At 33.1% G+C, this 27376-nt stretch overlaps 1 protein-coding gene across 1 annotated transcript; it reads right to left on the bottom strand.

Moving 5' to 3' along the window:
- Window positions 1-25941, bottom strand: LOC149479018 (fatty acid synthase-like). Its single transcript, XM_089708805.1, has 40 exons — window positions 25926-25941; window positions 25459-25599; window positions 24692-24884; window positions 23761-23881; window positions 23182-23385; window positions 22171-22287; window positions 21687-21865; window positions 20989-21131; window positions 18700-18903; window positions 17255-17441; window positions 16423-16585; window positions 15719-15888; window positions 15246-15397; window positions 14793-14976; window positions 14306-14454; window positions 13716-13900; window positions 12542-12661; window positions 12320-12429; window positions 11566-11756; window positions 11028-11191; window positions 10225-10470; window positions 10011-10125; window positions 9676-9924; window positions 8991-9407; window positions 8696-8851; window positions 8372-8484; window positions 7980-8130; window positions 7544-7715; window positions 6888-7000; window positions 6531-6695; window positions 5825-5997; window positions 5517-5666; window positions 5206-5409; window positions 4989-5097; window positions 4757-4898; window positions 4522-4672; window positions 3964-4111; window positions 1866-2030; window positions 753-852; window positions 1-664 (listed from the first exon to the last, which is right to left on the bottom strand). Exons 2-40 carry the CDS (start codon window positions 25597-25599, stop codon window positions 72-74), a joined length of 6909 nt encoding a protein of 2302 aa, XP_089564931.1. The 5' UTR covers window positions 25926-25941; the 3' UTR covers window positions 1-71.
- Between the last annotated feature and the right edge of the window lie 1435 nt (window positions 25942-27376).

The following is a 27376-nucleotide window of genomic DNA, read 5'->3' as shown; positions in this document are numbered from 1 at the left end:
TCAAGAAAAGCTCCTTTATTGCAATACACACAAAAACGATATTTGTTTGTAAATAATCAAAACCATTTATTTTATTGCTGTACCGAAATAACGTCTGCATTAAGCAAATATGTCTCGCAAAGATTTCTTTGTTCAAACGCTTCCAAAATACCATCTTCTAGATGTCTATTGATAATTCCAGCACATCTCATATCTTGAGCTGCATACGCGAGTGGAGCTTGCAAATCATATTCAACAACTGGTTGTTCAGAATAATTCTGTAGAGAATCTTTTTCAAGTATCGACTTCCATTCATCAGAGATATCCATTTTCGGTCGCAGCAGAACAAGCTTCGATTTCAGCTTTTTCAGTTCAGCAGAATAATTTTTGACGTGAAGGATTCGGGAATACGCAGCTTCGATCAGTTCTTGAGCATATTGAGACGAATGATTCACTTTTCCTAGAAGACTTCGAACGCAAGCTGTCACTTTTTCTTCCCAAGTTGACGCGTTTTCCAACACGTTATCAAAACTCTCGGTTTTGTTTCCAGATATCAACCTCATCATGTGCTTGCAAATCGCATCTTGCAAGGCTTTTTCGTCCTTATATTGGCTTAGATTTGCCTCGAACTGTGCTTTAATTTCATTTGGTGAACCGCCGAGACAAAATACAACACCAGTAAAACCTGAAAAGATTTATAGATAATAATTAATTAATGATCAAGTGACAATGACGGTACTGTGTTTTTTTTTATCAATATTTTAAATCCTTACCATGTCTTTCCAAAATAGCGGCCATCTCTAAAGCGACAATCACACCAGATTCGTAACCAAGGAGATAAAAGTTCTTCCGTTGAGTCAATGACATGAAGGTCTGAAAAATAATATTATGCAATTTAAAACAGAAGAAAAATAATACATTATACTTGAAAATAAATATGAAACTAAAAGATAAAGTTCGTCAATATCTTCACAAACAAGACCAAAATCACAAAATCACTCAAAGCACACATAGAGACATACACCAGGGCCAATCCCTTCCAAAATGATAAAAACCTAAAAAAAATAGTAGTAGGATGAAATCCACTAGAAAAGGAGGGGAATGTGATAAAAATTAAAGGAAAAATAAATTACAGACAATCCGAGTTCGGGAAGTGGGAGGGTACAACTTTGCCATTGAACTTTTTCCATAGGACTTGTAGTTTTGTCGGAAATCAAGAGAAACCATTTTAGCCTTAGAAGCCCCCCCCCCTCCCACTTCCCGAACTCGGATTGTCTGTAATTTATTTTTCCTTAAATTTTTATCACATTCCCCTCCTTTTCTAATGGGTTTCATCCTTCTACTATTTTTTTTTTTGTTTCAAAAATTAATTATCGACCCTGGTCTAACAGTAAAAGTAAATGACAAGAAAAAGACACACAGAGAGACAGTACAAGTAAATGACAAGAAACAAAATAAATTACTACATAAAGCCAAATATCTATACTAATATTATAAAGCCGAAAAGTTTGTTTGTTTGAACGTGATAATCTCAGGAATTACTGGTCCGATTTGAAAAATTCTTTCAGTGTTAGATAGCCCATTTATCGAGGAAGGCAGGCTGTAAATCATCACGCCAAGACCAACAGGAGCGGAGCACCAATGAAGAATGTTTCAAAATCGGGGGTTTTTCTATGCGTGATCTCTAACTACAAGTGATGATACAATTTACAATTTATATTCATGTAAAAGTATAGAAATATAAAAAAAGGCTACTAAAACAATGTATACAAGCCAATGTTTCCCTAGCTAGGTTACTGGGCAACCTGTGTTTAGGAGAAACAGCTTGCCTCAAAAATAAAGTAACTACGCGGGCGGAAAGCTAGTTTCAGATGAACGTTACTCACCTCAGCGAACCGCCTCGCCACAGTGGGCAGGCGGTGGTCGCGCGGCTGCAGCACGAGCGCGGGCAGCTTGAGCCGCTCGCACAGCACGCCGAAGCGCGCGTGGCTCCCCTCCACGCCCGGCACCGTGCACAGGAACGCTTGGCTCGCGTCGAACTCGTTGTGACGCTGCGCATACAGATTGTTTATTAAATGAAATGATTTGAAATGAAATGATTTATTTTGCAAGAAATGTGGTAGATTTACAGATGTTGCATAATTCATTGTTCAGCACAAATCGCCAATTGATTGGCATGCAAAAATTAACAAGAGAATGTCAATGTCTTACTACATAAATATCATTTTTATAATAATTATACATATGTCAACTATTATGTACCCTTTTTCACTTACAATTATTATATAATATTTATGTCAATTATTACGCTTTTTACTATTAAATGTCAATTACTACAAATACAATTTAATTTATATAAATAAGCAATTAAGTACAAAATTATAATATTATGTCATATTTTGATTTTTGAAAAAATTCTTTTAAGTCATAAAAACATTTTTCAATTAGCCAGGCTTTTAAACGCTTTTTAAAAATATTAAATGGCAATTCCCTCAAAGATTTGGGAATTTCATTGAATATATTTATACACATAACAGATGCATTTTTTTGGTGTAAGGCCGTACGGCATTTAGGCATCAGCAGCCTTGTAGGGTCTCTATTGCCAAGTTGATATCCCTCTTTTGCAGATCTAAACAAATCCTTATGTTTCTTAGCAAACATACAAGATTCCAGGATGTACAAACCAGTTAATGTTAATAGTTTGCATTTTTTGAAGAGTGGTCGGCAAGAGTCCATTGGGGACGCATTACAGAGAGCCCTAACACATTTCTTTTGTCCAATAAAGACACTCTTTACATTAGTTGAGTTTCCCCAAAACAGTATACCATACCTTAGCACAGAAGCAACGTAAGCTATTGCATAGCTTTTACCGAATCGAGAAATTCCGTAACGAAAAAATTGGTTGGCTGTAAAGTCGGTTTGCTGGCGATAGTTGAACGTGACAACGTCCGATTGTGCTTCTTTGTCGCTCGTTCCGCGCTCTTGCACTTCAAGCCTTACATGGAACGCCTCAGAGCGAGGTAACGCCGCATGAGTCATGTTTTTTCGTGCGTGCAGCCGGCTCTATCGAATTATAAGACGTTGTCACGTCAAAAACCTCACGCTCCCCACTCCGACGGACACGGAGGTGTGGCTTGAAGGAATTCTATGCAATAGCTTTACCGCGGCAGTCCCCGAGTGCCACACGTCTTTTTTCTTTGCAGAATAATATACATAAAAATAACTTAGTTTTGTTTTACATAATTTATTCTTTAACAAAAATCTGAAACTGATTTAATATTAATATTTTCTAGTGTTGGATTTTACGCGAGTATTATACATTAAGAAATATACTGTCTTACCACAAAAAACTTTAGACAGTGTTTATCTTTAAGCGCGGGTTCTCTTTAATCTGGTCGTATTTCACATTGAAAACTATTAAAGTGACAGATCGCTGGTTTAAACTTTAAAGTTAGACTGTGTTTAAATTGTTTTGTGGAAATATTAGATTAAAGATTTTAAACGCGATTTATTCATTATATTATTTACCTGACGTTTCTCTCACACTTTGCAGCGAGCGTGGTCACGGGGAGACTAGACTGAGTTTCCGATTTAATATTGCCAGAACTGAACACAATTTAATTAAGAGGGAGCTTTCAAATAAAAAAAGGATCAATAAAAACAATTCGCTCAGTGGAAAGTTCTGTCTTGTGAGGTAACAAAAGAAGTCGGTTGAAAATATAATTAATTTAACAAAGTTTATGCATTAGATCCATGCATTATGAGTAGAGAACAAAATTTTTTAATCATTTAAGTAGGGACAAAATGTGACAGCCTTACTTGGTGAAAACAGACTACTCTACGAATTCAGAGCCTGTCCCGTACCCCATAATATCCTATCCTTATGTTATTATAATAATATGCATTTCACAGGACGATTATTTATTAATAAATAACAACATATATCAGTACATACATCAGTTACACACAGCATTCTAAACTTACCAAAGCTGAACTGTTCGTCAAAGTAGGCAAGAAGGTCATCTCCGTCGTTGCTAGCAGTTCGTCTGAATCTATGTAGGAGTAAAACGTAGCCAAGCCTTTTGGATCTTCAAAATCTGTTTCAGAAACTGTTTCTTGGATTTCCCGTAATCTACAAAATTTATAATTTGAGCGTGTAAGCAAATAAACATGAAATTAAAGTAAAAGTGGAAGAATTTATTCTATAGATTTAATAGAATATATTTTATGATATAAGAACAGCAATATGGTTTTTCACACAACAGAATGGTAGCACAGAATACAATCATGACATATGGAGTGCCTCAAGGTTCTCACCTTGGTCCACAATTATTTAATATTTTTATAAATGACGCTTTTTATGATTTTAGTCACTGTGATACCCTACCTTATTTAAATATGACATGAAAATATTCAAGGTTAACCAAGATTAACTTAATTGCTTTTCCTACAAAAAGATTTTCAAAACTTGGGTAGTCAGGTTTTTCTATTCACATTTAACTGAAAAGATTCAGTTGATTTAAATGTGAACAATGCACTTACTTCTGGACCGTCAAATTAAGAATTTTACTTTCTTCAAACCAGACATTGTACACATCCCTTAGGTAAACTTGCACGATTCTAGATTTGGCTGGCTCCATACGTAATTCTAACAAGGTTGAAGTTTCATCAACAGCGTCTGGTATTTTAAAATCTAAAAATATTACGTCAAATAAAATAACTTTTACCATTCTTCACCTTAATAAATTAGGAAGAATTAAAGATACTTTTGAAATACCTGCTATAGCAGAAATTTCTTGAAGTAAAGATGTATTAGATGAAGGACGAGTGTGACCTACAATCGTCACTCTTTCAGACAAAAGAGCTTGTTCGATTGTATCTATGGCATTTTTTACTGATATGGAAGGACCGTTGTCAATCTGAAATAAATTAACATCAATATGTTTACCGGTCTTTTATAATCTTCTAGGTTTTCAATTTAGATTTTACACGCAAATTATAATGCTTACCTTTTTAAGAGCAGGAAGTTTTATAAATGTTGCTGGTAGTTTCATTTTACGTCTCATCAAACACACTTCTTCTCCAATCGTGTTATCCCCATTGATTATTGCGAAATACCTAAAAGTTTAATTAATGCAATTAATCCATATTTTTCGACTGTATTTTTGCATTACCTAAGTATTTTACTTGTTTCTACAATGTTTCACTGTAGCAACAAAATCTAACCTCAACTTAGGATATGATCGCGTCTTAGAATCCAAATCCTTGAGGGAAGAAGAAACATTAGTAGAATTATAATCGCTCGTGATGATTGTGTAAATTCCCTCGGCTTCATGTTTGATATCGCTGTCTAAAGATTTAGATATAGTTTTCTTGTCCCATACGCCCTCTATTGTTAGCTCAAGTTGAACCCCTAATTGATTCCAAATCCTGAAATTATGCAATGAATTTAATAAATATCACAATATATCATATCATCTTTACATATAATATTTCAGATCACGCACTTGTCTTTATTTAAAGGTACCTATACTCACTTAATTTTATGCATCATAAAGTTAGATTTCTTCGAACAAATCAGTTGTATCTTTCTCACGCCTCCGGCAATGAGACATTCAAGAAGCTGCACGGCCAGCACGTCATCATCCGAAATAACAATGTGGTAGTAATTTGGTGAATTGTACAAACTGAAAATTTAAAAAAATGAATTTAATACGACCTAATGTAATCATTAGATAATTCTATAATATATCTGTAGGGTAAACTGTGTAATATGTCAAATTAATAAAGTCGTAATTGTGCACCAAAGCGCACGTAGCCGCGCGCTATGCTATTTCCAACTCACCTAATCTCGGTATTGGGTATGTTCTGGTTCATGTCGATGAGGAGGCGGCCGCGGTGGCGGCTGGCGGCGAGCAGGCGGAACGCGCGCGCCGCGTCGCTCGGCGCGAACGTGAGCCGCGTCAGCGGGCGCACGTAGCCGCGCGCTATGCCCTCGCTGATCAGCACTTGGAGGCGCTGCACGACAATTAATTGACTTTACATAAGACTCCATAACTTAAAAACTTTTTCCGAATATTAAGACAATCGTACAAACAAAAAAAAACATGACTCTATATTGTCAAAAGAAACAAACGGGAGTTGTATCAGCAGATGCCATGTGCAATGCCCCACCAGGTACTACTGCAAAATGAACCGCAACAAGCGACCGTACGTAACCACGTGCCTCTGCTGAACAGCACTATCGAGTGCTGGTTAGCACTTGGTAGTGCTGATCGTTCAATCGTCGAAACGTTGAAGTTGCCTATTAGCCAATATTTAAAATGATGTTTACAAATTTAAGAGGCTTGATCGTAAAAACTGATGTTACAGGGCAACTAATGAACTTAGCATTTAATTGAAGAGTGAAAATTATTTACATAATAAAAATTCTCTCATTAATATAAACATCTTACTAGTACATAGATACTAGTTGCTTCTATAAGAAAATACTGAATATACTGAAAATATACAACTGCACATTTTATCACTTATACCCCAAGAACACTTACCTTCATTTCCGATTCATTTCCATTTCTAAAGATAGACGAAAGATCGACAGCTGTAAACGATCTGCTCCTCGTCATGTTGTACATTCCATACGAGAAGTCTTCGTTATTTTGCAACATCCCTGTGTCCAGAACAATACCATAATGCGCACAGCATTTTATGCTTACCTGAAACCGTAACCATATAGTATGAGTATATTATCATGATTATAGTATGTTTGAAATAGATTTCAAAATCCAATACCAGTTCATTGATGAGAGGATAACTTAATTTTCAAATCAAAATCAAACAATTAAAACTCAAAAAGCAAAGAAAAATATTTATTAGTCCTTATAAAATAATACTCTATGATTGCTTACATTTTTCAGGTCACCTTTGACGCAGTTCAGAATTATGTCGCATCCATAGCCTCCGGTAGCAGATAAGACCATATCTCCAAAAGATATGTCTCTTGAATTTCCAATATGGTCATCTATACAAAGCAGAAAATAAAAAATACTGATAAATTTAAATTTTAGGAAGTTTAGAGTAGTAATGGGTAAGTGGTTAGGCGTTTTTTTGTTTTTCACGACGTCACCATAAGGCCATTGATTCAACACTTATTGATACTATCATCTACACTAATATTATAAAGAGGAAAACTTTGTTTGTTTGTTTGTTTGTTTGTTTGATTGTAATGAATAGGCTCATAATCTACTGGACCGATTTTAAAAATTCTTTCACCATTCGAAAGCTACATTATCCACGAGTAACATAGGCTAGGTTTTATCCCGGAAATCCCACGGGAACGGGAACTATGCGGGTTTTTCTTTGAAAACGCGGGCGAAGCCGCAGGCGGAAAGCTAGTACGTTATACTTCAGTTCAAGCGAAAGACTCTATTCAGAATTTAACCAGACGTTGTTGAAACTGGCTATAATTAGAGTTACTTTGTTTCCAGTGTCGATCACAACCTTCCAAAAAGTTACACGTCCTACTAAAATTATATTAACAACTTCATTAATAACTATAATTTACCTTTCAGTTTTGGGAACAGTCTCTTCAAGAAGTGCTTCTTGCCTTTATCACCAACTGTAGTGAATACTTCGCAATTATGCGCAAGACATATGGATATAGCTGCCTGACCCAAAGCACCGGTACCACCGTGGATCAAAACTTTCATACCAGGTAACAAATTCTGTTTTATCGCCTAAAAATTTAAATTGTAAAATATCACAAAGCTATTGAAAAAAGCGATATTCATACTTTAAACGATATTGAATATTTCTTCATCAGACTATTACCTATGCCCATTGGTAAATAAAATAGTTTTAGATACGACATAATTTTATGTTAAGATTTTTATTTCAAAATACACAGATTTTTTAAAAATCGCTATAGAGCATGCTAAAAATATACAAACATGAATAAAACCCATTTCTGCAATGTCAACTATCCGCAAAATACAACTTACAAGACAATAAAACGCAAGTGAGTAAGCTAGTGGCACAGTGGCTGCATCTTCCAACGTCCACATCTCTGGAACCGGCCACAAAAGATTCAAGTTTGCTTTGACTCGACTGCGAGTTGCTCCTCCTTTTACCAAACCCATTACTCGCGTACCACTAGAGGACATATCATCAAATAGTAAATATACTTCTACCTTCACTTTTTTATTTTACTGAATGTCTTATTTTTTTTGTTGAGTTGTGATTGTAGTTGTTTCAATTAGTGACGCCATATACTCTTTAAAATTTAAATGCAAGCATTCAATTAAAAAATTAATACCCAATTACGTGATAACTTATAAAACTCAATAATAGTGTTGCATTTATTTCATAAAATATTAATATTAAAACTGCTTACTTTTCCGTAACACCACTGAAATCCATTCCGTATTGGTTTTTATTCACATTTTCATAGAAAACTTCACCCGACGCTCTCTTCGCATCAGTTTCATTAATTCCAGCGTAATGTACCTTTTGAAAACAATAGACACACATTAGTGCGTAAGCTTGAACAATCGATCTGATTGATTTCAGGTAATCTTTCAATATTATCCTCAATTTTACCATACACTTTATTGTTGAGAATATAAAATTCGTTCCTTTTGAAAACTTTAAACTACGTAGTGATTTAAGGATTCATATATTATTAAATTAATTAGACTTCTTTTAATATATATCTTACCGTAACATTAATTCCATTTCCAGTAAGTTCAGGTGCATCAACCCATTCGAGTGAATTTATATCTCCAATTTGTCTACTTCGTAGGATTACGTCCTTGTTTGCTTTTGGTAACTCCTTAATAATCATTGGCAAATAGTACATGCCTCCCCATTCACCCTGTACAATGTAAATATTTTTGTATTAAAAATCACTTCAAAACTTTACAAAATTGTTGACACTGGTAAAATCTTTATGCTTGACAGCAACGATAAACAAAGAAAATCATTCAAGTTTAAAATAGATTAAATCAACTCACGTTATTCAGCACTAGCTTAGCCAGATCCGACTTCGGGAATTCTTCATTACCCTTAAATTCATCATTGATTACCATAACATTAACAATACGGCCATTTTTACGTAAATGTTCTGCCAAATCATCTAAAGTCGGTATTGGAGGATATGACGATACCAAAAGTATCTTTTGATCTTTCGGAAGGCTATCTATAGTATTGAAAAATCGTTCCAAATCTGAAGTATTTTCGAATGTATAGACGCTAGTACCAGCTTTATCAGGTTTTGGGTTCCATTTAATTAGTTGTATACATTGGTTTCCAATATCGTGATGACTAACTATAGAGAATAGGTTAGATGGATGTGGTTTTAATAGTTTGGTGTATTCTTTGTTAACAATCAACGTATTGAATGGTAGAGATTTTCCAAGTGAAGCGCATAACTGAAAGAAATTAGATAATAAGACTAGTTCTTGGTTCATTTCAATTAAATGATTATGAAAATAATTAAATTGTATTCCCTTTAACAAACGTTCAAGATGCTGGTACATTAGAAATTGAAAATTATGACAAAATATTGAAATTGGTATTTTAGATATCTCAACGGATCTAAAAATACAGTTACATATAATTTTTATGGAGTCAATATCAATGGAAACAATAACATCTAAATAATCATAATAATGATGAATAAATAATACAAATTCTTACCTTATCATTGGAAGATAGATTGTTAACGAATAAGACATCGACATCGTTTAATTTACCAAGTCCATATAAGCTTTCTTCCTTCATTAAAGAAAATTTGACCTTGAGATTTGGTATATCATTCATTATTTGATGAATATAATTAAATTTAGATACTGTAGTATCACTCTCAATCAACTCAGATATAACTATTTCTTCCTTATGAACGTTTTCCTTTATTATTTGAAGACAAGTGTAGAGCGCAGTAATTTCCTAAAGAAACACATTAGGCGAAAATTGGTCAGAAATAAAATTATCTTCTTTTCATACTTCATTTAAAAGTTCTCAAGTTTACTTACATTTGATCGATCTTTAGGGAAGTGAGGCAAAAACTGCAACGATTTCAGTGACATGTTATTTTTTACAAACGATAACTCACGGAATCTTAAATTCTCCATTAAAACTCCTCCGGATCTAAAATATTATAAATATTCCCATTTTAACATTAGAATTGATAAAAATATAAATAAATTCGTTTATATATTTCTAAATAACAGATTTTTGACTTCATACCTTGTACAATTAAACACATCTATATAATTGACTGCTAGCTCATCTAAACCTTCACTGACTGATCTATGATTATCAACATCAATAGTTATTTTTCTTATATACTCTGGGTATGTGGTTTCTCCAACAGTTTGTCGCAAAACATTTAATTGTATTAAACCATCGAGAAAAGTAACCCAGTTATTTTTCCAAGTGATATATCCTTCGTTGGAAGTATCGTTTATTGCTCGGAGAGATTGGAAATCTTCACTGTGAAGAAAAATTTAATGAATTTACTAAAGTGTCTCTCTAGGTAGAAACTTAAAAAATGTTATCAAGTTACTTATTTTAGAATGACAAATCTTGAAAAATTTAGGCACGTTAAGAGTAAAGTTTCAAGGTCGCGTCATGGTCATACCGTCACGTCATGGACGTACGGCGACGATTTTTGTATCTTTGAATCTTGCTAAAGAAGTTTCACTTCTGAGACGTGTGCTCGGTACACAGGCTCTTTTTTTTCTTCTCAATCCTTACTTATATAATACTAGCTTTCCGCCCGCGGCTTCGCCCGCGTTTTCAAAGAAAAACCCGTTCCCGTAGGATTTCGGGGATAAAACCTATCCTATGTCCTTTCTCGGGTATCAAAATATCTCCATACCAAATTTCATGCAAATTGGTTCAGTAGTTTAGGCGTGATTGAGTAACAGACAGACAGACAGACAGAGTTACTTTCGCATTTATAATATTAGTATGGATTTTTTCTTCTCAATCCTTACTTATATAATATAAATCTTCGTCACACTTAATCTTTAAAAAATTCAACATACCTATAGTTATAATCGCGAGTGTATAACATTTTATAGATATCTTCGGAATAAAGCGTCATCTCATCTTTATTTTCAGCCACCAGTTTAAATAAACGGAAGTTGTCTTCGCTCCTCTCACTGTGAATTATTTGCCCGGTTGCTACTACCATACCTTCACTTGCAACCTGTAGATGAATAATATTATCAACAAACTTTTGAATTAAACCTTAATTAATAACATAAGACAGTATACTACAAACATAAAGAAAATCAACATTTATAACACTTTATAATAAGCAAGATAATGTCGGTTTCAAGTGCCTATAATAATGAAATGCTCATTTTGGTCAAAAAAATCCTGATCGAAAAATAGTGTATTTACATTAACAACGTTTTAAGCATTAACAAGAAAGATTTTCACCTCAGAATCACCTACTCAGCTCATAAAATAATTTCCCCAATTACTTCTACTTACTACTGTTACCCATACAATTCAAGAACAGAGATGACTACCCACAAATTTATAACTTCCAAATTTTGCTCTAAATAGGATACTTACCTCAAAAGCCCCAGTTCCTCTATGCAAAGAAACGCTAAGTCTCAAATGCCGCTTATCATGTAATATCGGTTGGACAAACAGATGGACATCTTTGAACTGTACGGAGACGCCTTTCTTCTTTAATTCGAGACTCATAGCGAATGTGTCCCATACAGCGACGAGGGCGGCAGAAAATGGGTATAGGTTTTTGCCTGTTATCAAAATTATGAAGAATTATAATGCTATTATTTATTTTTATTTATATTAAAAAACTGTTACAATGTCTATGTAAGTCTATTTTTATTTTTAACAAATAATCACATAAAAAAATATGAATTCATCTAAATTTACGATTGATACAAAATTTCAATCTACCCTCCATAAGGTTTGTTCCGTATAAACAAATGTCTTATTTTTTTTTATTAAATTCTGCGGGTGGCATGATCATGTCTGATTAAACCCACGTTAATAAAATAAAGATTTAAAAAATTGGTTGTCTGTAAAGTCGGTTTATTGACGATAGTTGAACGTGACAACGTCCGATTGTGCTTCTTTGTCGCTCGTTCCGCGCGAACTTCAAGCTTTACATGGAACGCCTCAGAGCGAGGTAACGCCGCATGAGTCATGTTTTTTCGTGCGTGCAGCCGGCGCTATCGAATTAAAAGACGTTGTCACGTCAAAAAATAATGTAAAAGCAATTTATGTTGAATACAAAAGGAAAATAAATTTCTAAATATTTTAATGTTTCTAATACCATCAAATGAAAAACACTCACCTTTAACAACGTGTCCTCGCAAGTAGCTGTGCTCATCGTCATGGATGGACAAAGCGAAATTGCATTCCGCGGCAGTTTTCTTAAAACCTTGTACGTAGAGGGGTAGTGTCCTATATGAAAATATTAACTTTTAATAAAAAATTACAAGTAAAAGAGCATGTTAAAATATTGTTTAAAATGTATTATATTATGTAAATTTCTGATTCTATATTTCATATTTACCATTTCTCAGTATGTGCCCATTCAACCAAATGTCCCAACATTGGAGTTCCAGTGGATACTGGGAACTCCACCTTCGGGTACAAAGCCTGCACGCGTGGGTTATATCCTTCCATGTACAATCTGAAAAGGAAAAAAAATGTGTCCGTGTACTAGTGTACACACGTAAGAAGTGAAACTTCTTTATGACCTTATTTTTCAAAAAATAACTTACTATATGCAACTTTACAGAAATACGTCGAATCACGCGTGGATAAGAAAAAGATGGCGCGTAACGGAAAGATGTCACGCGTAACGAAAAAATGTTACACTAATTTTTTTTCCAACCCCGATAAAGAAGTTTCACTTCAAAAATATTTTACAGTATGTGGATAAAATTGTACTTTATTAGAATTGTTTTTGTTATTTTTTTTAAGCAAGTTAAAATACCAATGAGAGCGGCACTTATAGCATATACTTAGGTAACTTCCCAATACTATTAACCATAGATGAATCAGCACCTGTAAGAATGGTACTAACATCTACGAATAATGAGTAACAATTTCATAAAACTTTTAGCTATAAGCATAACAGTAACGTCCATAGCTCCCTTATAGCAGTCCGTGTGACGCCATCTCTAATGCACTTGGCAATGATATTTTACCTGATCAATCGAGTGTAATGTTCGCCTTAAAAGCTAGCAAGAAGACACATTTCTACCTGGATATTTATATAGCTGTGTTATTTTGTCCACCTACTCCAATAGGGAATATGCATACAATTTGAAATGGCCTAAAATATTTTTTTCTCGTATAATTATTATCGTAATATTATAATGAAAATGATTTTTTTATTGACTTATTATTTAAACCCTTAAAATAATATTCAAAAAGTGCAAAATAAGGGAGCGAAATTCGAACTTCCAAAACGCGCCACCACTGGTCGAACCAAATGTGACGTCATCTGACAAGACATTGTATTCATCACTCCACAGTACCCACTGGACGTGTCATGTGACGTCACGCAAAGCGTGCGCAAAATGGGGGCGTTTGAACTGCTTACATTTTTTTAAAGTTTTAAATTTCATTTTTAAAAATATCTAGAGTATTTTGAAGCCCATTAGTATTTTTTCAACGTTATAAATAAAGACAAAAAAGAAAAACATGAATATTCCCCGTTATTATAGATAATTACTCACTGTCCCACAGCCTCCAACACAAATCTGGCGTTATCATCATGACCTCTCCTTGTAAGCGGTATATTAGCGCAAGTATCGGGCAAGGCTCGCTTGAGGATCGCCTGCAGCAGCCCGTGCGGGGCCAGCTCCACCAGCACTGCGTCCGCGGGGATCAGGGAGGATGCTTCTTCGAATAGTACTGGGTTCTGGAATGTTTGTGGTCTGTTAGTTATGTTTGCTATGTCTGTTTTCTTGTAGCATAGCAAACGGTACTAAATTATATGGTGCTCCTCCGAAAGGATTTGGGTTCTGTATTGTTGTTTGTTTCTTATGTGCGATCTCTATTGTTTATTAATGAAGTTAAAAAATAGTAAGAGAGATTTGAATTGCATTCTTGTTTGGAGAAATTTTGATAATTGGGAGTCATTTTAAAAAGTGTTTTATTGGAATTTGAAACAATACTTACTTCGGAAACAGATACCATAAATATAGAAATAGGAATAAAAATTAGTAAATCCGGTGGATTTGATTGAATTGAGTTGAACATCGGAGAAGGTAATAAATTAAACTATCCGACCACTCAAAATAAGAAAACAATAAACAATACTAACCAGTAAGTTATTAGTATGATATTCAGCAGAAGAGTACATGGCGAGTGGTTCGTTCCACTTGTCCTGTGGGATCGATGTGCAGATCCAACGCTCAGAGCGAGGTAACGGATTCTTTATTACTTCCTTTAAGTATTTTAAAAGGCCGGGACCTGTAGTAATATTAAACATAAGCCTTAAAATAATATTCCTGATGCTTTTAATAATACACAGAAATACGAATAATTATAAAAATATAGTTTAAATTAAGGAATTCAATAATTCCTTTCCAAGATATTTAATATGTCACTATAGAGATCAAATAACATGAAATATATTAAAAATATACTGTAATTTCAGATTTAGTACATAATTTAGAAAAGATCAAATTTGCATTATGTGGCACCTATATACATAATTATTTATTAATACACAAATTACCGAGAGGTTCAAAAAATGAGGCATAAAGCATAAAAAATAAATTATCGCCCAAATACAAGTAAAGACTTACCTGCTTCAGCAATATATCTAGAATGGTAAGCGATATTAGAAGATGGAACTTCTTTAGCAAATATTCCTTTTGCAGTCAAAGACTCAACGAACTCCTTCATAATATCCGCTGGACCAGAGATTGTTGCGGATTCAGAACTGTTATGACAAGCTATTTCAATTTCTGGGGGGCACAGCTTGGCTATCTGTGATAAAAAAACTTATTTGTAAAAAGCATAACTAGGAATATGATTTGAGGGTTATTTGAAATTTTACGGGAGTTTTCATGTTTTGAGAGAATATAGGTTTGACTGAAATGATTAAATCCCAAAAAATAGTGTCAACTTTTTCAACTATGCGCAATAAAACACTATTAGAAGTAAATTATTAATTATTTCCATATAACTCCACTTTCAAAACTTTAAAGTAAAATAAAGAGCAGATATAAAAAACCCAGTTTTTATTCTCATTTTACCTGTGTATATCCCATTCCAACAGCGGCCATAGATCCCTTAATGAACGGTGTCTGTACAGACACGAGCCCGCGGCTGTACGCGGAGAGGATCATCTCTTCCGCTGTGAGACAACCGTCTGCGTACGCACAGCCTAGCTCTCCTACACTGTGACCTGAGATTTTTTATGAATTCTAGTAAATATTTGTATTTTTTAATTTTTTATCGAAATTATTAAATCGAAGAAGTCAAAAATAATAATAATAAAAGAGAGGAGAAGACAGTTATTCAGAAACAAGAAACATTGAATATAGAAATAAGAAGAGCTTTAAAAATCATTCATTAAAAAGATGTAAGAAATAGAGTATTAAGCAAAACTGAAAACATCATGGAAGATAAAATTCAGTAGTACTATGAAAAGGATTGAATGAAAGAATATATTTCAAGCACTTCTACAAACTTTATTCAAGTTTTTCTCCTATCTTAAAAAACTCACCAATAATTTTATCGGGAACAATTCCCAATTCAGTAAGAACATCAGTGAGACCAATCTGAACGGCGGCGATTCCGACGAAGGAATGCATAATGTTATCAAAGATTGTCTTCTCTGGAGATGTGATGATATGGATAAGGTCTACTCCTTTGGGCTTCAATACTTCATGACAACTGGAGTAGAATTCGTTTGATTTATTAGTGAAACTTATTTCTAGATTATTAAAAATTAACTGAATATGCACAGATTAGCCTTGGAGAACAGAATATTAACTGATCGTCGGTATAGTAAAACCCCTTACCAAAAATAATAGATTGGATCAATAAGACATAAATGCTACTATGATTGGGATCATTCAACTCTTCTGTTCAATTGAGAATCACGGTTAATTGAGGGATAAATATAAAAATTTCATCCAATTCATAAAAATAAATATTCAAGAATTTCATATATAAAGAAAAGGTAATAAAAAAATTGGTTATCTGTAAAGTCGGTTTACTTTACGATAGTTGAACGTGACAACGTCCGATTGTGCTTCTTTGTCGCTCGTTCCGCGCTCTCGCTCGCACTTCAAGTCTTACATGGAACGCCTCAGAGCGAGGTAACGCCGCATGAGTCATGTTTTTTCGTGCGTGCAGCCGGCTCTATCGAATTATAAGACGTTGTCACGTCAAAAATAGATACATTAGAAAACAAATCAAACATACCGTCGTATAGCCCTCTCAAACACGGGTATGCGCATGAGCTGTTTCCCCATCCCGGGCCACTGCGAGCCCATCCCGCTGTACACGAACCACAGCGGACGGGTCACGTCCGGGAAATAGTCCGACCTTTCCTTTCTAGTTATCGTTTCGTTGTTTTCATTTGTATCTAAAGAAAAAGCCATTCTTTGAAGTATAGTTTTTTTAAAGTGAAACTTTTATTACATCGTCTCAAACTTTTTGGTCTGTGTAGCGCATGTCGCGTGTATCGCGGCTGCCGAGTAGGTATACCTACCTACTCGGCAGCCGACCGTCACGCGACATGCGCTACACAAAGCAGTGTTCGGAACCGTTCGAACAGTTTCACTTTTACCGTGGTTTCATAAAACCACACAACATTTTTTTATTCGTAATACTGAAAACTATTTAGAAGTTGACGGCTCAAAAGTAAAGCAAAGTATTTAACTTAAACAAAATGAGGTGAATTTGTAATAAGGAAATAATTATAAGAGTCTTGATGCAGACGCGGTATCAATCAAAACTGTAACGATAAAATTAAAGACAGAAGAAGATGAATAATGTCACATTACCAACACTATAATAGATTCCTATTAATTAATAAAAAGTTGTTTGTCTGTAAAGTCGGTTTACTGACGATAGTTGAACGTGACAACGTCCGATTGTGCTTCTTTGTCGCTCGTTCCGCGCTCTCGCTTGCACTTCAAGCCTTACATGGAACGCCTCAGAGCGAGGTAACGCCGCATGAGTCATGTTTTTTCGTGCGTGCAGCCGGCTCAATCGAATTATAAGACGTTGTCACGTCAAAAAATTCACAAACCCAGAATAACATATCCTCTTCCCATATGACCACTGATTTTATCCTGATGTATGTTGTGTAATAGAGCTATCTCTTCAGGGTCCACTGGTCTGGTCTTCAAGTCCTTTATAATCTTTTCCACTGCTGATTGTTGCCTTCCTGATAGTGTGATCAAGTGAGGTATAGTGGACTTGTATTTATTGATATCCTGAAATGTAGATAAAGAATAATTTGGAAAATCCAAAAGTGCACGCCTCATAATTTTTTTTTAATAAATATTTATTAATTATTATTTTTGTTTATTTAATAACAATTAAACCACATCGAATCAGACCCTGAAAAATGAAAGGGTTCTATTCCTGAGCATACTCAAGCGTAAGAGAAAAAAAAAGACTCGATTAGTAAAGTATTTCGGTCGCTATCGTGTTAACAAGAAAAAGGATCCGCACATACAGACACACGGACGTCCAAGACAGAACTTTTTTAAACTGTTTTTTAACTAGTTTAAATAACAAAAATGACATCAAAAATATCATGAACGTTAAAAATAGTGTTTTTTCTTAATATGTGTGTGTATGTATTATCTTACAAGTGCAATGTATGATACATAAAGACATTTTAAGTTTGAAAAATCAGATGTTTTGCGCGAAGTGACAGTAGTACCCACCTCAACGCTTCGCTTATGAGGCGTGCAAAAGTTTATTATTTACTAGCGGTCCGCCCCGGCTTCGCCCGTGGTACATATTTACGTTTTCTCTACATAAGAACCATCCTCGTACTTCAAGGAATATAATAAAAAAAGAATTATCGAAATCGGTTAAGCCGTTCTCAAGTTATGCGCTTACCAACACATTTTGCGATTCATTTTTATATATAAGAAGAAGAAGAAGAAGATGTACAAACATTTTTATTTATACCTGTTCTACTACGAAAAAAGAATGATAAGCTATATTTTTAAATCTAGTATAAATATTCGAATCAAAGCAATATTATGTTGTGTAAAAAGGAAGAAATGTTAATAATGTATTTGAGATAAGACATGCATATTATGTATAATTGATATCGATTTTTCAAATTTCTTGCTCATCTAACATTAATCATCTAACATCTAACATTTAAATTGTGAATAAAAACTTTGTAAAGAAAGCTACGGGTCGTAAAATAAAAATTTCGACATGATAATATAATACTTCTAAACCGCATTAAATTGTTTGTAGCCAAAACCTTCATAACAGGTTTATGACCATGTATCTGGAAGCATTACGAGAATTATGATGTTAATGGTAATGATAATGGTGACGAAGAAGAAAAATAAAATCTATCTCCGGCTTTTGGAAGCATACTGATAATAAATATCATGTGATGATGACGAAGAAGAAGAATAAAACCTATCATAGGCTTTTGGAAGCATTAATAATGATAATAAATATCATGTGATGATGACGAAGAAGAAGAATAAAACCTACCTTTGGCTTATAATGTCCATACAGAAGTACATGAGCATTAATCCCAGTAACAGAGAGATTGTTAACAGCAGTATATCTTCGACCAAACGCTTGGTGATCATTCACAAAACGCATGACTCCCTTCTGTATCCCTGATACGTCATCTCTAGGATTGTCACAGTGGAGATTAGCGGCTATTTGTCCTTTTTGATAACCGAGGAGGACCTAAGATTTGGTAACATTTTATTTTTTTATTATATCGAGAAATTTTCTTATAGTCGATTGCAATTTATCAAACGAGAAAAAAATATTTGAAACAAGGAAAATCGCATTAAGTATCTTTAAAACTAAATGTAAAAAATGCATGGTGAGAAATCGTATAGGAGGTAGCAACGTTGACAAGAGAAAATTTTAGAATACTTGGTTCTTTGATATACTGTTTCTCTTCCTATTTCGGTTAGAGTCCGGGCTGTCTGGCTGGCCGCAGTGGTTGCGTTTATTAGTGCGCATCTTATCTGCACAGGAAAATATCCTTAATTTAAAGTTATTTATTAACGCATAATTTTTAATCTTTTGCCTTTAGTTAGATCCATCAGACATAAAATTTTTATTGCAAGACGTTTTTTTCGTTGTAAAATAGGTGCCATACGCAATTTTTTTATTTCAAAATAATTAAAATGTCATCGAAATAAGTGAAATTCCATCAACATGAGTCCCCGTGAAGGATAAGTAATCACTGTGTTACTTATACTATATATAATATAAATTTTACTATTTACAATTTTTTTGCAACAATCTACAATGGTGCCTCCTTTTCCCAACGAACCTCAAATAGGACGTTAATGTTGAACTTGATAAAAACCAAATATCATCAAATTCATATTAATACCCAAAAGTGTATCTAATAAATATGAAACCATCTATTAAAAATATTAGTTTATTAATTATTTAATATAAGTATTAAAAAAGGATAATATAATATAAGTAATAAAGTTATTACTTACCTTTTAAGCGGACTCATGTTGATGTAATTTCACTTATTTCGATGACATTTAAATAATTATTTTGAAATAAAAAATTGCGTATGGCACCTATTTAACAACGAAAAAAACGTCTTGCAATAAAAAAAATATGTCTGATGGATCTATCTAAAGGCAAAAGATTAAAAATTACGCGTTAATAAATGACTTTAAAGTTAAGTATATTTTCCTGTGCGCACTAATAAACGCAACCACAACCGCCAGCCAGACAGCCCGGGCTCTAACCGAAATAGCAAGAGAAACAGTATATCAAAAACCCAACTATACTAAAATGACTTTTATTAAAACGTTGCTAGCTCCCGTACCAAAAGTATCAAGTATTAAAAGAAAATTTCAAAATAACATTCTATGATGCAAGGTAAGATTATTCACTCGGGGCGTTATTCTTCAGATATTCTGTTTTTACAGAACCAATACATAATATTAATTTCTATTTTTATATATATTTGTAGCTATTTTGATGGTTTCTTGTGTATGTATGTGTGTATGTTTTCTTTCTTAAATTTGCCAATAAGTCGACTGTTTCCGAAATTAGCTTGTGTTTTTTTTTTCAAATAAATACAAAATAATATGTTAAACTGTAATACAGTTGAAGTTAAAGATGCGATAGTTTAAAAATAAAGAAGCGTATTCAACATGGACATTGAAGTTTGGAATTTCATGTTCTGCGTCATACAAGGTAAATAATTCAATAATCAACATTTCATCATTATTCCTGAAACTGAATAAATTAATATCCAATTCAAATAAAAGGTCAAGAGCAATTTAACAAATAATGAGTAGTAATTAATACAATTTATGACGCTATGAATTTATTATTTGGGTCATTGAGGATGCCACCTGCATTCGCCGTTTTTCTTAAGATCCTACGAGAGAAGGTGGGTAATGTTTTTCAAGTGTATGTATGTATGTTTCTTTGGCACGTCTAACGATTTGTCGTATTTTTTAATATTTCAGGCCATTTTTCACACACGGCAATATCTGATCCCATACTAAGCTTTCTCTTGTGTTATGGAAACCAGATGGCTGATAAACATACATGTATAATCATAGAAATCTACATAAAAATAAATCTTACATAAAAATATTATTATACACTTCTATGTGTATAATAATATTTTTATGTAAGTAATGTCAATAGATTCGTCTTATATATTAGTCGTGATTGTGACACTAAGTTCATTAAAATTATAAAAACTGTAGTCGGTATTAAATTATTGTATAATTTATTATAATATATATCTTATACATATGTATATACAGAACTTACCTTAGTAATAGCAGATACTCCAGACGCTGCTTCACTATAACCAATATTGGACATCACGCTTCCAACATAGAGAGGATCTGTTCTATTGTCACAGAATACTCTATCTATCGCTTCTAATTCAGCTTTATCTGCTTCTGGGGTTGCTGTTTTGGATATATTTAGAAAATAAATATGTGTTTTAGATTCAATAATGTATGAAAAAGTTAATTATGTTAAATGATGGCCATTTTTAAAAGGTGGAGGAAAAAAATTGCAAGAATCTTGCTCTAAAATTATGATTTTAGTAACGAACGAAATAAGGTTAAGTTCAAGTGTCGTTTTTATTGAATATGTAAAATAAAACTAGTCTAATAAAAAAACATGCTTTTGAATAATTTTTGTTTGTTTAATTAATTCTACACGTGTTTGAAAACGTAAACGGCTTATTTTATATTAGTAAAATATTCATTGGACTTTCGGTTCCATCGTATTAAAAACAATTTCAACATTACGTGAAAAACTTTTGACTTCGTGCGTCATATTTTGTTATATAATGTGATCTAATTTTAATTATTTTGATACGCAATTTACAGTTCTTATAATTAAACAATTAGCAAATTTACATTTAAGGGCTTATTCAGACTATAGAAATAAAACAGTCCAAAGCTATCAAAAGATTCACAAATGTCCATTTTTTATAATATTTTGATTAATCTCACCAGAACCAACAGCTTCAACATATTGCACTTGTTTAGGATCAACATTTGCTTCTTTATAGAACTGCTTCAAGAAATCCGCCAATTTATCTGAATCTCGATAGAAACCATATTTCGGTCCATTTTCTCCTTCAACTAGACCATTGAATTCAGATTTCACGTGAACTACTTCGGCGTAAATTCTAAAAGATTAATGAAACATTATTAAAAGTAGTGTAGTAATTCTAAGTGTTTTATGTATTTTGAAAAAAAAATCAGGAATGAGTGAATTGAAATTAAATGAATCCTCAAGAATATGACTATGGATCCGCTCTACAAGATCGCTTTTCGAGCATCATTTCACAGCTAACAATAACAACGGCTCCAAGCTTATAGCTTACTTCATAGCTATTAAATAAGTTAAACAAATAGCAAGAAATTTTATAATTTTAATTTATATATAATCTAATAATAATATATAGATAATCTAATCCTCCTTATATCTTACCTACGAGCATCCTTCTTTTTCTGCAAGAACAATACATTGATAGCTTCAGATTTAGCGCAACCACACGCGTTCTTATCAAACGATCTCGTTTTACCGTCACGATTGATCAACATCACTCTGAAATAATCATCTATGCTATAAATTCTATGAAAATTTCAAAATTTAATAGAAAAAGAGCGTGTATGCCGAGCACCCGTGTCAGAAGTAAAACTTCTTTGGCAAGATTCAATGATACCATAAGATAATATGCGTACTTAAAATTTTACTCTCAACGCGCCCAAAGAAGTTTCAATTCAAATATATGATATAGAAAATATGTATGTGTAAATATTGAAACATCCTAATTTAAGGAAAGAGGAAATAATATAAATGCTAATGTAGGTAATAAAAGTTCAATGATAACATTTGTATATGATTATAATTTGAATAAATTTTCTAATAATAACCTCACATTTACTGAATATGTAAAATCAATAACAATAGTTGTTTTTGTTCATAATACATTCTTAAATAACCTATCATACATTTTTTTATGTCACAATTATTTAATACAAGTAAGTTTTTTATAAATAAGCTCTCATGTATTACTATAAATATGTAATACTAGCTGCGCCCCACGGTTTTACCCGCATTGCTTCGCTCCTGTTGGTCTTAGCGTGATAATATATTACAGCCTTCCTCGATAAATGGGCTATCCAACACCGAAACAATTTTTCAAATCGGACCAAGTAGTTCCCGAGATTAGCGCGTTCAAACAAACTCTGCAGCTTTATAATATGAGTATAGATGTGAGTTCGATAAAGTTTCAGATATTAATTTTTACTAAAATGAATATGATTTTAAGGAAACATAACTTATATAAACAGATGTTTATTAAAATTCTATGTGATTATCTTTTAAATTGAATCGATTTGGAAGATCAATATTAATAGCCCTGGACACCCAAAAAATAGAGCATGAATAAAATTTCCAGGATAAACCCAACAAAAAAACATATAATAATAAAAATACCTTCTCATATGAACAGAAGACTGTGGAAGTAAGCACAAGCTAGCCCCTCCAATAAGAGCAGCGTCCACATCTCCTCTATTCATGGCCTGATACGCCAGTTCTAAAGCAACTATAGAACTACAACAGGACTGGTCTATGGCCATAGATGGACCTTTCGCATTCAACCAATAGGAAACACGATTTGCGAACATGCTTTTACTACATCTGTGGAATTGTATGAATGAATTAGAACGATTTTGTTTAATTTAAAATTGAAATTATTTCAATCACCTTTAAGATGTCAAAGGCCAGACAATTGCCACATGTACTGTACAAAAAAAATGTATAATGGCGCATCCACAGATACCCGCCGGCATTTGCATCTTTTACCTGCGGCACGCGCGGCTTTTGGTTGCCGGCGGCAGTTTGCTTGCGGCTTCGAAATGAAGTGAATTTGCCGCCGGTAAAGCGTGGCCTGCATTCAGCGGCAAGGCGGTCTGAAACCCGGTGGCATAAGCCGGCAGCATGTGTGGATGCGCCATAAGACATGAGGTATTATAAACTCCCATTGATTATTACATGAAAGTGAAATAAACTTACCCCATAATACCAAAACCAGTTTTCGTAGAAACAATATAGAAAGCAGATTTTTCTGTTTCTGAAAAGCATGATCCTACATACACGCCGACCTTTTTGCCGCTAAGCTGATCCGAATTCACACCTAAAATAGTAAGTCGATTAATATTTTATAGATAATTGTATGATGTAAAATATTATTACGAATGTATTGATATATTATGTTATTTAGATTATGATATTACGGGAGCTTGAAACTAGGGATGTAACGATACATGATTTTGCCGATACGATACCGATACCGATATTTGTAGTAATGTATCGGCGATACCGATACCGATACCGATATCGATGGCTTGGTAGAAAAATAAATAGTGAATTATGCATAAAAAGTTACCAACATTTAACAGAGACTCAACTGTTAATCGTATTCTTTTAAATAAAAATGACAAATCAAAAAACAACAAAACCATTTATTTTAGTATTATTATTTTACAAAGTCAGTTAAACTTTAAGTAATACACATACAATCAGTACCTAATAAAAGTTTACTATTGGTAGAGTTTTTTCAGAAAACAAAGTGCGCACGCGCGGGCGGCCTCCCGCATCGTTCATTGGGCGCGGTTTTTTGAATTGTTTGATATCGGTATCGGTTGTTTTATTATAGGCGATACCGATATATCGGCTTGCCGATTATATCGGCCGATATATCGGTATCGGTATCGGTATCGTTACATCCCTACTTGAAACGTTTTTGAAGCTAAGTGAGGTGAATCAACTCATGACTGTAAAAAAAACCGAATTGACGACCTAACCAAAGCTATGATTTCTTAAAAAGGCTTCGAGAACTAAAAGTAAATCCATGAACAAATATCTTCTAGCCACACCAGTAAAAATACAATAACATAAAAATCTATTCATCCTGATTATTTTTTCTACAGAGAATTTTCATTACCTGCATCATATATAGCTTGAAAGGACTGTTCCAGAAGTTTCCTGGACATCGAATCCATGTTGTTACCAAGACGATAGTGCACTTTGAAGAACTGAGCGTCGAATAAATCCAACCCGGGAACTTTTCCCGTATATTGGGCCACTTCAGGGTGGTCATACTTCCAACGACAGTCCTCGGAAGAGACTGGATTTTTCTTTATAGAAAGTATATTTATTTAATGACTAGTCTTTTATAGAGAAGAGAAAACGCTTTTTGTTTTGAGTTTGAGTTGAGAGTCCGTAAAGTTTAGGCACAGAATACTTAATAGTAGCTAACGCTAGTTTAGGTACAATTTCATTGAGAAAATTCTTTTCTTTTTTGTTTAGATTGTATTATTAAATATTATACTTTTGTAATGTACTGCTAATAATATAACTAACTAATTGCTAGTTTTATAGAAAAAGAGAGAAGTTCTTTAACGTCAAACATATTCAGATATTAAAATATAAATCGTCACACTCAAAATTTGATCAACAATATGAATATAGAAAGCTGGTTGCGAAAATTCGGTAAAAAACTGCTGGACCGATTTAATAGAAGTACAAAATATAAATGTTAAAAATTTGTTGAATGCCACTTCAAAGGCAATATATTATGTACATTTTTTTCCACTAAACGTGGACGAAGTCGCCGAACTTTATCAAATATTTATATGACATTCATGAAAATCCTACATACTTGAAAATCATAACTGATTAAAAGTAATGTTAATAAATTACAAAAATTACCTTATTATACAGTATGTCGGATAGCTCCTTAATATTTTGAGACTGCGGGTAGAGCCCGGATATTCCACTGATGACGACTTTCTCCCCGTCCGTCAACACCAGATTTTCAGCTGGAGACGATTCTTGAGGCTTCGGCGACATCTTTTAAGCAGAAAATATGTGAAATAATCAAACCACTTTTTCTAAAATATTAAAAAAAAAAATTTCTCTTTAATATTATAAAAAAAAAAACAAATAATCCTGGAAAGATCAGATTCAGAGTTAATTTACCCTTTTATTTTTCCCACGTCATATTATTATTTTCAATATATATTACTGTTAAATGTAAAAAATAAAAACAATTTGAACATCGAAATTCCCAAATTGTACGTTATTTAAATAATTAAATACTGATTTTGTGCACTTTGGCTAATTATCGATTTACCAGCATATAAAAAAGGATCAAAAACAATTTAAACGAAGGTTACCTTTTCGAAAATCCCTTTTTCAACACAGTACTAATTAGAGTGAGGATTCTTCGACAGACACTCTTATTTATAGCCACTTATGAATGAACAAGAAATAATTTTATTCGTTAGGTACCTTGAATATAGCAAATTATGTAAAATAGAGCACTGTTTATAAAGTTCAATTAAGCATACTTTTAAATTTTATTGTAATGTTCCGTATAAAAAATAAATAAAATAAATGAACAACACAAAATAGCTATCCCGCCGAAATAATTTCGTTCGTAGTTAACTTTTTTAACTCACGTTCCTTTTTTAAAAATATAGACATTCTGTGACTGCCAGTGTTGACTTAAAATAAAGGAGGTTGTATAATATTTTCGAAAAGGTTTCATCATTTTTAAACAGCAAACTTTAAAATAAATAAAAATATGTTTTTATGTGTCCCTGTAATTATAATTGTTTATTTTATTATAATACAAAACATCCACATAAAATTCTGACTGGCCTTCTACATAAACATACGATTTTTGCCCTGAAAAAAAAATACCAGAAAATCTTCAGAAAATAAATTTGAAAGTGTGAAATAACGAATGTGCTAAATATAAAGTGATATTAACAAAGTTTCTGATATAAAATAAATAAAGACATACTTAAAAATATTAAATCAACCATAGGACATAGGTAGGTACTTTGTAAGTTAGAGAAAATAAAAAATTCAAAATATTAGAAAATAATTCTTCGTTTGTTTATGACTTTCATTTCAGAAGATATTTTTATTTGCTGCGATATCTTTTTCAACGATTTTTGGTGAGTCTACAATAATGTTTTCTTCATTCAGGTTTTGTGTAGTGATAATTAAATAAATATCGTCGATTGAGGTTTTATAGATTTTTTCCATTGAGGTACTATTACTAATACGCATGGAGACGACACCGCCTACATCACTTATGTTCCGCTCAACATAGGTCAAATGGCCTCACTGCACTCAGTCGCTTTAGCGCGATGGTCGCATTCATGTCTTGTTTGTTTTAAAGCAAAAAACCAAGAAACTCATCAAATATACAATCGAGTGTGTTGCGATATTGCACTAATAATTCAAGTAATGCGGCAAAGTGCAAAGAAAAAACTTGGTTCGAGCAAAATTTTTGGCGGGCGCCATTTTGCGTCATTTGTCATAGACTAACTAAAAATTTAAGAAACGGCATTGGGTATGAAAGATGTTTAGATAGTATATTAGATGAAGTAAATTTTTATAGTGGAAAATAATAATTTTACACATTTAGAAAAGATTGTACTGTGGATATTATTTGAAAAAAAGGTTAAATCATGAAAGATGAAAATAAATTACCTACGTATCTATCAATATTTTTTTTTGTTACATTGATTGGTTTTAATTGAAAAGTTTTTAATTGGTAAGTTTAATAATAATTGATTTATTAGATTAATTATATATTTTTGTTACATTGATT

The sequence above is a fragment of the Colias philodice genome, chromosome 21, assembly GCF_061535455.1.
Source record: "Colias philodice isolate Cphi_HAF_F1 chromosome 21, ilColPhil1 Martin Lab GWU primary, whole genome shotgun sequence".
Taxonomy (NCBI): Eukaryota; Metazoa; Arthropoda; class Insecta; order Lepidoptera; family Pieridae; genus Colias; species Colias philodice.
Note: the sequence above shows the minus strand (reverse complement) of the source record. Positions and strands in the feature narration are given on the sequence as shown.

What these genes read in the sequence shown, in the direction of transcription:
- LOC149479018 (XM_089708805.1), bottom strand. Translation starts at nt 25,599, where the DNA reads ATGTCGCCGAAGCCTCAAGAATCGTCTCCAGCTGAAAATCTGGTGTTG. An exon ending in TCAAGCTATATATGATGCAG is followed by an intron (nt 23,882 to 24,691) that starts GTAATGAAAATT and finishes TTACTATTTTAG; the next exon opens with GTGTGAATTCGGATCAGCTT. An exon ending in GAGTATCTGCTATTACTAAG is followed by an intron (nt 18,904 to 20,988) that starts GTAAGTTCTGTA and finishes ACCAAATCTTAG; the next exon opens with GTCCTCCTCGGTTATCAAAA.